Source organism: Maylandia zebra, linkage group LG9, assembly GCF_041146795.1.
Source record: "Maylandia zebra isolate NMK-2024a linkage group LG9, Mzebra_GT3a, whole genome shotgun sequence".
In the NCBI taxonomy this organism is placed as follows: Eukaryota; Metazoa; Chordata; class Actinopteri; order Cichliformes; family Cichlidae; genus Maylandia; species Maylandia zebra.
Genome location: NC_135175.1, coordinates 17,679,255 through 17,693,370, shown reverse-complemented (window position 1 = coordinate 17,693,370; position 14,116 = coordinate 17,679,255). Strand labels below are relative to the sequence as shown.

Below are 14,116 nucleotides of genomic sequence, written 5' to 3'. Positions count from 1 at the left end.
TGTGTAAAATCGAGCATGTAGGCATGCAGGCATCTTCTACAAACATTTGTGAAAGAACAGGTCACTCTCAGGAGCTCAGTGGATTCCACCATTGTACCCTGATAAGATGCCAGCGTGCAGCAAGTCCAGTCATGAAACTTACTTGTTACTAAATATTCCACTGTCAACTGTTGGTGGTAATATAACAAAGTAGAAGCAATTGGGAATGGTAAATGGCCTGTATTTGTATAGCAGTTTAATTAGTCCCTATGGACCCCAAAGCGCTTTACACTACATTCAGTCATCCACCCATTCACACACTGGTGATGGCAAGCTACATTGTAGCCACAGCTGCCCTGGGGCGCACTGACAAAGGGGGGGCTGCCGGACACTGGCGCCACCGGGCCCTCTGACCACCACCAATAGGCAACGGGTGAAGTGTCTTGCCCAAGGACACAACCACCGAGACTGCCGGAGCCGGGGCTCGAACCGGCAACCTTCCGAATACAAGAGGAACTGCCAACTCTTGAGCCACAATCGGCCAATGATGGCAACTAAGGGGATACGCTACGTAAAATCTCACTGCAGGGTCAGTGGATGGTGAGGGTTTCCATGGATGAGTACCTGCTTCCAAGCCTTACATTAACAAACTCAATGTAAAGCATTGGATGCAGAATTGTGAAGCACCAGACCACGGTTCTCCAGAGCAGTGAAGACGTGTTCTCTAAAGTGATGAATCGCGCTTCTCTGTGTGCCAATCCAATGGACGAGTCTGGGTTTGCTGGTTCAAAGACATTCCAAACTTTGTGGGAACAGTTTTGGATGGCACTGTCCTGTTCAAACATGACAAACATTACCAGTGCTTAAAGCAAGGTCCATAAATAAATGAGAGTTTGGTGTGGAAGAACTTGACTGGCCTGCGCAGAGTCCTCACCACAACCCGAACATCTTCAGGATGAATTAGAACAGAGCCTTCGAGCCAGGCCTTCTCATCCAACATCAGTGCCTGACTTCACAAATGCACATCTGTATCATCAAAAATTCCCATACATGATCTGAAACCCTGTAGAAACCTGTCTTCTCAGAAGAGTTGTAGTTGTTATAGTTGCTGTTAACGGTTAACGGTTCAGATTAAGAATGAGAAGTCATTTAAGTTTTTATGTGAAGGCAGATGAGCAAATACTTACAGCAAGTGTACTTATTTGGCCTTTGATTAATCATTATTAATTATGTTTACCACAACTATATTGCCTTTTTCTTATTTTCTTCCTTCCTTTTTTCACTCCCAGAAGGAGAACTCCTCTTTATTGTTTCATTGAGTATTTAATTCTGTTCTGTCCTCATTCATTGTCTCTCATTGTTTAGAGTCATTCATGCCATTTCCAAACTAATGAGTGAAGTCAGGTGGAGTACTTTAGAGAGGTCATGCCTCGCATACTGTTAATGCAAACGTTGCACATCGCCACTACAGTAGTGTAACGTTTGTCAGGGTGCAGGGGCTCCCCCACTGGCCTGGTTACCTGCCTTGTCTGTTGGCAAACCACACCTCTACATGGGCGCAGACTCACAGAGTGAAAACTAGGGGTTTTTAGCACAACCAAGATTAACTAACAAAATTCATTGGATCTCCTTTTAGCCACCTTTTGTTTGATTGAAAAGGTTGTTTGTTATGTTGTCCCATCATCAGAGATAGAAGAAAGATTGGAAGCCCAGGCTTTATTTCGGGAGGAAGGGTGCACACTCAGTGAAAAAGTACTCGGTTCTGAATTAGGTCTGTCAGGAAGAATCTGTGTGAGTCATGGCTTATACAGTAGATGGTTGACTTCATGATGAGACTCTACAGTGTTTCAGTGTGTGCAAAGAATTGGTACCAAACTCAACAAGATAAGTTGGTGAGAGTGCATTTACTGAACTCTAGATACCTGTAAGACCAGAAGTAGGGAAGTAAATGTACATCTTCATGTACAGCAATAAAACTTTTTAATATCTAATAATTAAATAGGAGAAAATGAGGAAATGACATCGGTAATGAATGTTTCTATATATGAACAAATTTTTTTTTTGCATACATGACTGTATTTACATATGTAATTAAAAAATATTTAAAATAAAATAAATAAAATAAAATTGCCTGAAAACTAACACTCTTAATGGAAATTGTTATCATCTAAACCAGTTATGGCTTTAAATAGTCACAGATGAATAGTTCTTACTCCCACCTGATGCTGGGTCAGGTCCTGCGTTACAGCACTGCAATGCACTGAGAACATTTTTAGTGCATTCGTGTGTGTGTGTGTGTGTGTGTGTGTGTGTGTGTGTGTGTGTGTGTGTGTGTGTGTAATGAAATCAAGTAGATTTTAATTAAAATGCCCTCACTATCTTATATAGATGTCAGGACAGTATTGCTGTCACTGGCATATTTTATTGTGTCTTTATGTCATATAATCAATCCAAAACTGAAGAAAGCATCTTTCGTCTAAAAATAATGAACACTTGTATGTCTGCGGTTTGAGTTTACATGTTCAGCCATTCAAAAGGATTCTGATAGAGAAGACAGAAATGTAACCGTGCAAGTTAACAGTGGTTCAAACATGAATGCCGCAGCACACTGCACACATTTTAAACATAGTAGTTGAATTTGATATTTAATGTCCGGTTCTGTGACAGAGTTGTGGTGTTTAAATTGGTGATAAAAAATGTGTTTGCAGAACAGAAATCTCACTATGAAATTTTGTCATCTGTGTATTAAGTTTTTCTGAATTGATCTGGCATTATTCTCACAGCAGAAAAGTCATTCTCACCACTCTTAATACAGTTCACAAAACATTTAAGCCATTTTTCATTACACGTTTACTTCAACCCTGTGATGAATGAATAAGAACCTTTCACCACACTTTAAAAGCATCATAATCTTACTGACTTTGGAAGGAGTTTTGCAAAATTAAAATGTGAAATATTTTGTTTGAAACTTCACAAAATTCCCGAAATGCAGAAAAGCACAATTATATTTGTGAAACTTTACTGTATGCATCAGGAAACAGACACAGGAAGTATATACAATCTGAGAACATAGGACCGACTGCTGTATACTCCAGCAAAGTCACGCTACATACATTCAGCAACTACTTTATTAGTAAGGCTGTTCTACTGCCAGACAACTTTGAGCTGATAGGAAGGTAACAGCAATGCAAACTCATTTAATCACTCCCTTTAATATCCTTTAATCTCAAATAAAAAGTAAAAAATCCTTCAAAGCATTCCTGATGGTTTTGTGTATTTTGTTTAAAAAAAAAAAACATCTGCAGTGTTTTCAAAAGCAAAAACAAAAGATCTGATCATTTCAAATGCCTCAAACATTATTTAAAGTTAACATGTAAAAGCTGCTGTGATAAAGCTTATTATTTAAGGCACTACATCGCACAGTAGCAGTAATTTACATGACAAGCTTTTACAGATTCATTGGGGAAAAGACAAAACAAGCAAAGCAAATACATATCCTTTCCAACTCTACTATTAAGATTAACATAAAAAAGTCTCCTCCCCTGCATTTCAAGGTTTTAGATTTCTGCTGTCTAGTTTGGTGTATCAGCATTATTCACGACAGGCCTGTCCTTTTGTCTCCCATCTGTTATCACCTGTAGCCTTTCGCAAAGCAGCAACAGTGAACAGTGAAGGCCATTAACCTATTAGCTGATCACAAACTGTCAGGTGCCCCACTCAAGTCCTTGCTAACAATTCATTGATGGAAATGTGTTGTTTTGGCACAAGAGACACAGAAAATAAAGCCAAAGAAAAATAAACCACATCCATACTGTTAGGGAAACATTGAATGCAAACGGCTCATTTTGGAAAGATGTTCTTATGTCATATCTTTCCTCTAAGACCCAGTAAATCTTCAATTAGATGAGCCACAGTCATATTACATTTGGTTTAAACTGAGGGAATAAAATTTCCTTGTGCTTTGAAGTGATACTTAAGATTTTTCATCCTAAACAAGGTTTTCTGCTTTTTCTATGCACGTAGGTAAAGAAGAGGATTTTGCACTTAAGTAAGGAACATTGAAGCTTGCTGTATGTATAATTTTATTTTTTAATTATGGAGTGTTTATTGAACCTTCTGACAAATTAAAATAAATACAAATAAATGTAAATAAATGTGTATATATGAGTTTTAATCTGGCATTTTTGAGCATTTTATTGCTCACAGTAGCACTGCATGTATCTGACTGTATATATGACGCTAGTCACACTGACGATACAGAGGTCTTTAAAACAACAATATCAAATATGATACACTTGGCATTACAAGGTTAACAAGACATTTAGTGAAAGCTAAGTTAGGAACAGAGCTTGACAGCTGATTTAAATTTAAAAAAAACATTTTAAAGAGAAAGCTTGTAAAAGCATCAGTGTAAATCTTTGTAAGTTTATTTTAGATAAACCAAATTTATCCAATTTAGAATAGAAGAGAATGTCAAAATCAGCATTTCTTCTGATAGTTTAGTAACCACGTTGACATATGTACATGTCAAATTGCATTACAGCTAACTCCAGCCTCAAAAATCTACCTAAACATTTGCCAGCATTGTTCTGTGAATGCTCTTAAATGTATTTGCAGGGCTTTCCTTTAAATTGAATATAATTAATATAATTGAATTGAATTAATATAAAATTATTTCTTAAGGAATCTTAAGAAGGAGTGTGAATTTTGTCGTAAATGACCAAAAAATTCAGTTCCATTATTTATCAGCAGTAAGTTTAGTTTCAGATAATCAATTGTTTCAGAGATTTTAGTAGTAAGCCCTATTCAAGTGCACAGCTAAATGTTATCTGTATAAGGATGAAAACAACATAATTAAAAACAATACTAGCAAAAAAGACAATAAAATAGTCTCTAAGACAGAGTCCTGGGGTACTCCACAATAAAAAAAAATATTTATAAACAAAACTGCCCTTTTTTTAGTTTCTAGTTTGATGGTGTTACTGAAATTCCAACCCAATTTGGCAATATACCATCAAGACTTGAGAATAGACTTAGCAATATTTGGATTAATGAAATGCCATCATTTGTTTCAAGAGCAAGTCATTTACTCTACTTTAAATAGCTGTCCCAGTGTGCGATGGTGTAGAAAAGAACTGAATTAAACTGCTAGAACTCTCACATATTTGAAATTAAGGTAAATTAAGGTGATTGGGAAGTAATCCAAAACAGATGAGATGCTTTAGAAGCAAGTGTGGGCCACAGGATGTGAACATTTTAATAGTCTTATAGTTTGCACCTGTGCATTTGACACACACGCATAACAGCCACACAAATTACTGGTCCACTCACCCAAATGTTGCCATCTTGATGATAAGGTTTCCAGTTCCTTCCTGTGTCACTGTAGAGAAGGCGATACTGCGTCGTCCAATCAGAGCTGCTGTAGCGACCCTGTGTTGCTATGGCGCTCACCTGCTTTCTTGAACCGAGGTCCACCTGTAGCCACTGGTAATGGTCACTGTCTAGAGGTGACCATCCACCGGCTCCTGCAAAGTCAGTAATTATTCATAATGAGTAGGACATCAAAGGTCAGTTTTCCCCAAATAGTTTATATAATTTTAGCAGTATGATAAAAAATTATACAAAAGTGAGGTGCAATTGTATCTTATTGGCAAAGACTTCTGTTAGAGCAGAATCCAAGACAGGTAAAGAAACTCACCGTACTCCAATAATGACATTTTGCAAAAAGCATTAATCGTTACAAGGTTAGTCGATCCTATTATTAATGGTCAGTGTCCACCAGAGTGTAGCCCAGAAATTTGCTCCTAGCAAGCACCAGTGTAGAAGTAATAATTTATTAAATGCTTTGCATACAGGGAGAGAGCCTTCTGACAATAAAGATGTTTCACAAGAATGAGGAGAATACGCTCCCTGTTATGATTATTAGAATTATATGTTCTCCAATATAGAAGATGCCTCAGCTTCAAGAGGAAGGTCATTAGTATTTATGAGGTTTCAAGAAGGATTCGTTTTTAATGCCAGTAGCTGAGACATAAAGACACTTTTGAAATGCTCAAGCATCACTTTCATCCATTTCATTCTTGAAATCATCACTTTTCAACAACAAAATACAATTAAATTGGAAGAACACTATCTTTTCATCCCAAAATACAACAACAGCCTGTACAAACGGAATGAGACTATAAGCCTATAAGTCAAATTGCAAGTGCTGTCATGTAACCCATTTCGTCTTGACACCTACATATGGTTATGTCTCCGTTCATTTTCAGCTAAGCTTTTGTTTGATATGTGCATCCTTGAGTGCAGATTAAAGTGGAATTACCCCCCTGGTGGAGCATGGATTTTGATTTTCACTGTACACAGTTCAGTTAGAATAAATACAAAGTAATTTTTTCGGTTATTTTCAAAGTGGGCATTGGGCCTGAGGGAAATTACTTGCTCAAAAGTACAGAGTAATTGTTTGACCTCTTCTTTACTGTTTTGAATAGATTAGAAGACCATCAAATATGCTTGGAAAGCCATCGTAACTTAAAAGGGTTAAAGGTTATGATCTCCGGGGCTAGGTGCACTATTGTGGAAAAATCTTCTTCCAAAAGTGATGTATTGCTTTAATGAGTATCTGAAAATGAGTATCTCTGAGAACAACGAGGGCGAGTGTTTCAGTGCCACTTTCCTATGACTATAGTGAAGACTGATGGGGTAGATGGCTGTGTTTTGTTTCCTAATCCCCTCAGTGGCAGTCGACGTCCTTGCGATAGCCTAAAAACTCATTGCTCTGTCTTCATTGCCAGCTAAACTCTCATGTGTCCCCTAAAACTTGTCCCCTTTTCACCCCTCCAGTTGTCTACCCGGGAAAGGCCAAACTCCCCTGGACCTTGCAGGTTAAATGAACCTCAGGGTAAATGGTCCAGAAACAAAAGAGCAAGGCAACTGCAAGATGCAAGGGAACAAAAAATGATGACACTGACCTAATTTTCATTTGCCGTTATAATAAAAGCCAGAGATAAGAAGAAAAAACAAAACAAAATATGGCATAAATGTCAACATTACAGTGTGTCTTTCCTACTATTAGAATTGTAAAATACCAAAAAGAAAGCACAAAGGGGTGCATAAAACAGATGTGTGGAGAAGTAGATACTTTTTCCCTGGACTTGTCCACAAGACAGCTCACAAAGCTTGCTTGTGGATAGACTCTGAACTGGCTATGTCAGTTCTTTCATTCTTCTAGACTCACTTGTCTAAAGGACACACATGCAGATAAGATAGTGTTGGAGAGTGACAGATGTTGTTTTGGGTTTTTTTTCCAAGTGAAAACTGAAATGTGTGGACAAAGTGAGGGCAGGGGAAAAGGGTAAGACCACAAAGGCACAGGAGAGTGGGAGAAGAGCGCTAAGTGAAGTGGAAGAAGAATGAGAGATGATAGTCATATGATAAAATAGAGGGTGAGGCAGTTTGCATTGTACCCTACTGACAAAAATCCTATACCTTATCCAATTACAGAGCCATTACACTCCGGCCCCGGACCTGACAGATAACCAAGCCCATATCAGTGGAAACGTCAATACCTCAAAAACCCGTTGCAGCAAAGCCATTCCCGTGGAGGGATAAAACACTATCAAAAAAGAGAAGGGTAGGGGGGAGAAAGGAAAGGTGAGAAATTGGGTTTGGGAGGGGCAGAGCGGTGGTGATAAGTAAACAGACAGCAGAAAATAAAGATTAAGAACGCAAGCTGAGCGTACAATGACCATGGCAGTGTGATACTTTGAACAAGATAGGAGGATGGGGTGTCGGAAAGAGTGACGAGAAGGTGTGCGCCGTGGGCTGGTGACAAGAGAAGGGAGAGGGTAGAAAAATGGAAACAAGGAAGATGGATGAGACGAGGAGTAAAGCGAGTAATAAGAGAGGCTTTTATGGCTCTGATGGAAGACAGAGATGAGATGTGTGAAGATGGACTGGAAAAAAAGGTAAAATGCATTTATGTTAAAGGAGGAGATAGACATGACCAAAAGCAAAAATAACAAAGGAGAGGAAAGTTTGGTTAAAAACACAACAAAACAACAAAAAAACCCACGATTTTATTTCTCTTTCTCCATTCTTTAGAATATTGCCAGTAATATTTTCAGATTCTCCTTTTGCCTGAGTGCACAGTTTCTACTGGTAGCCGATGAATAACACAAAGCAAAGAAGTTAGCAATTTTTCACACATTGTTCTAGGCGAATTAATTGGTCATTGCTGGGTACTGAGAATTGCAGGGGCTGAATTTTAAATCTCTAATTTTAAGTGTCAGGGTGTTGTGAGCTACATAATTAAACCAGGAGTTTATTTAAATTTTTCAACAGCTTCCAGGTAGTTCCACTTCATTCATATTTGTTTAGTGATTCAAGTAGTTTTGGGGCATTATGTTATTTTCATTGAATGATTGATTGATTTTACAAAATCACTTGAAGCTAGACTTCTCTTATGTTAGTTTCAGTGTAGCTTTAACTCTTCTTCAAGTTTGAAGTAGTTTCAGTTGCTTTCACAGTAGTATCGGTTGTTGTCAACTAGGGCTGCCACGATTAGTCGACTAGTCACGATTACGTCGACTATTAAAATCGTCGACGACTGAATGAATAGTCGACACGTCGTTTGAAGCTTTGTAAGATCCCGAAAGACGCAGGAATAAGTAGTAGGATTTAAGAGTGTAATAACGGACTGAAACAGAAGATGGCAGCACTGCATGTACAAGGGGTGTCCCAGAATTCATAGCGTGGCCCAGCGCGGCCGTGCTCAGTTTCCAACAATGGCGGCTGCTAGTTAGTTTTAATATTACTGGGTCACAAAATCAACGTTTAACATATTTTCAGGCGGGAATGTAGCTGTGTAAACTTCAAATATCTGCTCAGTTTATCAAGACACCACATATTTTCAAAAGCGCTCCGACGTTTTCGGAGACGTCTGTTACCCACTAGCTCGATAGCTAGCCGGGGGCTAGGCTCACTAGACCCGGTTAGAACACCGGACTCCTGGAAATCGTTTTCAAACCCACCGCCATCTTTCGCTACTCAGGTTAAACATGATATATATTCACTTAGATAACTTAAAAATGTTATTGTTTGGCTTTTTTTCAGTATTTTATTTGTTCCTGAGTGAATCGGTTTGGCTGAGATTAAAGTTATAGTTTTTACACAGCTGAATAAATGTCAAGCAGACAACTGATTATCAGAAGTGTGAGATGGTGGGGTGGGTGCAGTTTTCTCTGTGGTGGGGTTGGGTGGACTGTCCTGGGCTCTGTGGGGCCGGGAGGCGCTGCTGCGCTGGGCCCCGGTCTGGATGGGCCTGGGCCCCCTTTCCCTGGTGGGTCGCGGAGTATGGGGGTGCCTACTGGGGTCAGCGGGGGAGCTGGCCCCAGGGAGGGGTCACTTGCCCCTCCCTTCCTTCCCTCCCCATCTCCAGCTGCCTCCCTCTTCCCGCTCCATCACAACCACCCACACATGCAGGACCTTGGAGTAGGGGTATGTCACCAGGGTGCAGAGGAGGCCACCCCCCCCCCCCTGTCCCCTTCTGGCTGCCCCTGCCTCAATTTTATCCCACAACTTAGACATTCACATTACTCACACTCTCATTACACATACATATAGGATCTTGGGGGTGGGCACGATACACGGAATCCAAAGTACCATCAGGGTGTACACCCCACCCCTGGCGTCGTTGCCCACCTCTCAATGTTAAATACACGTAGACATTGAGGGCCAGCAGGAGGGACCATGCGCTTACCTGCTGCTCTCTGGCAGGTAGCTCCATGCCCTCCTGGGTTTTAAATGCACCTTAGAACACACATGCATCAACACTACAATGAGCAGGTGGAGGGAGGTTTGGAGTCTTCTCTCACCCCCATTCTCTGCGACCTGCTGGAGCGAGGGGGCTAGGAGGAGGAGTTGGCCGTCCGACTGCGGTCTGGAGTGTGGGGCCTCCCTGCTGCTGCGGAGTCGGGGCGGTCTGCCTCCCCCCACCGCAGGGAAAAGGGTAACACCACCTGGGTCTGGGTGCAGTTCCCCCCCCCTCCAGGGGCAAGGGTACCTAGACCCGGGGCTTAGAGTACGCTCTGGGTGTGCTGCTATTTTGACATTTTTGCAGATTTGACACTTCCCAATACTTCAACTGAATTTATTGCTCTTTTCTGCCAGACCCAGTTACCTGATGCTCAAACCTAATTTTTATTTTAGCCCCTTCTTGCAGCGTACCCAACTCCTTTCTGGCACCTTGTTCCTGCCCCATTCTTTTACATCTGTTGGTTATATCCCACTTCTGCCGACACCTTCTGCCATTTTCATTTTATTGAATGAGTTCTGGCTAAGAGTCTGAGCTTATTCTCCTTTGTTGGATATACATTCATTTTCTTATAATTTGAAAAAGGATGAGGATGGCATGATGAAAAAGAGGGGAAAAAAGAAAGCATGATTCAGTCTAGTTTAGTTGACTTTGAAATCCACGAAGACTCATGGATGGAGTAAAGGGGTAAATTAAAGGACAAGGGAATAATTAGGGGGGAAAAGTTGATGAGGAACGATGGAGCAGAAGACATGTCAGGGTTACAGGGTTACCAAAAGTAACAGATGGGAACGAGAAGGAGAAAGATCAGAAATGTCCAGAGAGAAATGTAAGTTCAAAAGATCATGAAAGTGATGGTAGGTGTTTTCAAAAGATTCTCATTACTAATAAAAAAAACAACGAGAGAGGGGGAAAAAAGAAATGGACTAAAGAGCTGAGTGTTAGGGGTCAGGAGGAGAACATGTGACTCAAACAAAGGACATAGTGGAGCAAAAGAAATTCAGAGACACGAAAAGTGGGCAAAAGGTGTCTTGGAGAGAAAAGCAGAGACCTCGAAAAAGGAGAACACGAGAGATGAGTGGGGCGGAGGTGCAGCTTGACAGAGGTTAGCATGGGAGGGTGAAGAGTGATATATATATAAAAAAAAGAACAGAGGTGCAGTTAAAGGTGAAAGCCCTGGGGAGAGAGGGTGGGGGGGTGCAAAAAGAGGTTGACAGAATAAAGTAGAGATGGAGGAGCCTTACGGTGGGGGAATGGAAGGTGAGAGACTGAGACCAAGTGAACAGGAGAGCCAGCCAAAGAAAAGGAGGGGAAAATGGGAGGAGAAAGGGGAGGGCAGGAGTGTCGGGGGACTGTCACCGTTCTTTCGCCTGTCACACACACAGATGTTCAGGGAGGAGAGAAGGAGCAGGAGGGGAGGATAGGGAAGAGAGCAAGGGAGCAGAGAAGGTCAAAGAAAGCGCCTCAGAGGAACAAACGATGGAGAGGAGAAAGGTGAGTAGCACTGAGAAAAAGATCAGAAGAGCATGAAAGGATGGAGAACAAGCACTTTTTTTTTCCAGTGAAGCTTATTATTTTTAAAAGCTCTGTATTGCAAATATCAAGCTCCTTGACTTCATAATAGACACTTTATGTGCCCTTTTCCTCCAAAATACAAGTCAGCATTGAAGAATAAAGTAATGTTAAAAGGAAGCAAAAAAGAGAAAAAAAACCTGTAAAAACTAATATGGACCGTGCAGATCAAGGTAAAATTTATAAAAATAAAGAACCTAATAACTTACTCTAGAGTGCATTGCTGTTTCTATTAAACGTGACTGAGATACATGATGTGCTGTGCAGTGATGCACAATTGAAGGTTGCAAAAATTGCTATATGGACAAAAGTATTGGGTCACTTACACATTACACCCACAGTGCCATGCTACAATAATACATATAGAGAAAAACCCAACAATCATATGACCGATTCTCTTTTAATTGTGACTAGTTCTTTTAAGGGCCCTAAAACTGGTGTTCTGAACTAAACAGCTTATTAGGAAGGATGAAATGAAAATATAATAAAATAAAAATGTCCTTGTGCGGTGTGAGATTAAAGAGATTCAAAAAAGGAGCAACCACGAGTGACTAAAAGAATGCTGGAGTTTCTCCAAGCGTGCAAAACAAGGTTTGAGCTATCTGTGATGACACAGATAACCCAGTATTGTAGTAACCACACACAGCTGAAGTGTGTTCTGCAGCTGAATCATAACAGTATCACACTGATGGTGACCACTAACATTTACACACAAGCATAAGAGTCCATATAAATTCATTTGTAATCACATACACCCACTTCTTAAGATCTCAAAGAACTGAAGTGATGTGTCTGTTTGTGCATGTGTGTGTGTGTGTGTGTGTGTGTGTGTGTGTGTGTGTGTGTGTGTGTGTGTGTGTGTGTGTGTGTGTGTGTGTGTGTGTGTGTGTGTGAGAAAATACATGACAATACAATAAAAGTCAATAAAAATCAGCCCAAGAATGTGGAGGGCACAGATACATGTACCAACAGCAACATACTTATTAAGGAAAGAGAGGGGGATATAATAGTGAGAAAATCACACCAGGAGGTGGCCTTTGGGACCCATCGCCAAAAGTGGATGCTTTCTGAGAATCCCAGCTAATGTAGTCGGTGTGGATCACGTCTCACACAGTTCAAAAAACCCCGGACTACAGTGTGTCATTAGTCCAGACCACAAGCAAAGATACAAAAGCTCCCTCTGGTTGCTTTGTACACCGAATCAGTGTTCCACCGCCTCAGCAAGTGTTGCACTGCTGTGTTTTCTGCTCTTTGTTCATCAGTGGGTACGCTGTCAACTGGATTCCCTGCTCTAGGTTTATATATTTGGACAAGCCATTGGTTTGTCCATCACTTCTTCCTGGAGTGTAAAATGTATATAGGTATATGCAGTGTGGTCATCTGTTTGAGTATGATAATGAAAAAGGTCATTTTAATTTTCCATTCCTAGAAAGGAAATATAAAATCTGCTGTTAATTACTTTTTCATGGGTAAATGGCTCTCGCAGTCACTCAGAGATGATGAACATAACGAATGAGGGGAAAGGGGATATTGCAGAGAAAAACTGGTAATTAAGATTTCTAAATAAAAGAGTTTATTTAGTGAAAGGTCAGAGTTGTGCGGATGTGTAATGGAGATGCAGTGTGATTGTGGAGGGATGACGAACAGCCGGTGATAGGCATTACATACAAGCAAACATGACAGTGGCAAGGCAAGCATCAAACAAGAGAACATCTCTCCTCTGTCTCGCTGACAGTGTGGGTGAATGTGGGGGTTGGCATGTGCACATGGCAGATTTCATGTCTTTGCATCCTGCTCAGAAATGTTTCATGGCGTCTTTGTGTGGCTTTATGTTTGTGTGCTCTGGCACCCGAGAGAACATGCGTGAGTGTATTTATCAAAGGTGCCGCTTTTGATACCAAAACCACATTAACAAAAAGTATAACGTCTTAATTAATTAGAATGCGAGGCCGCCGGAAAAAGGGAGCAGAGAGAAAACAGCTGGTTAGCCCTCTGCTAGTACTTCATCTTTCTGTCATGGAGCAAAGGGAGCGGATGGAGACAGAGTAATTTAATTAGGAGAGGACCGCCATTATCGATGGATGACTGCAATGGCTGGAGACATCAAACAAGTTTGCAAGATGACAGTGAAAAGTAAAGCATGAATAGGGAAAGGGAATGTGGTTAATTGTGCAGGAAGTCGGAGGAAAGTTGTGCTGCGGTTGTGACGTCCTTCATTCAAATAAGTAGGTATAAGAGTGGAACTTTTTCAAACTTGGAAAAAAAGTTGGAAAAGTATATACCAGGATGAGAAGAGAAAAAAATAGCTAATGAGGTTTGGGAAGAAAGAATAGACAGGCTGTGAAAAAGGAGTGTGGGATTGAGAATGTTACAGTAGAAAATAGAAATTGTATGGAGGGAAAATGACATAGAGAGAAAGACAAAGGGAGAGAGAGGATGAGATGGAGGGCAGGGAGAGACAAGACGAAGGACAGAGGAGCACAGAAATAGAGGGATATGAATTAGAGAAAGGTTGAAAAAGAAAATGGAATGTAAGGATCAGTGGCCACGTGTTTGTGATTAGCAGCTAAATCTCATGCTTGGCCACGTTTGCACCGCGGAGCAACATGGCCGCACACATGTGCTCACACGCCTGTAGGTACATCCACCGAGGCATGGGTTTACTCATCTCTCACTTTTCACATAAAAGTGGCATCCATTGTTATCTTACCCTGTCTGAGTGTTTGTCTCTGTACAAAGCGCAAATACTTTTTA

General features: G+C 40.7%; 1 protein-coding gene across 2 annotated transcripts in view; it reads right to left on the bottom strand.

Moving 5' to 3' along the window:
* cntnap2a (contactin associated protein 2a) overlaps positions 1 to 14,116 on the bottom strand; it is a 388,888-nt gene that overhangs the window by 214,547 nt on the left and 160,225 nt on the right. For both annotated transcript variants that reach the window (XM_076888097.1, XM_076888098.1), the window contains exon 3: positions 5,311 to 5,504. In XM_076888097.1, coding sequence (XP_076744212.1) covers positions 5,311 to 5,504 — 194 coding nt within the window. The remainder of the gene's footprint in view (positions 1 to 5,310; positions 5,505 to 14,116) is intronic.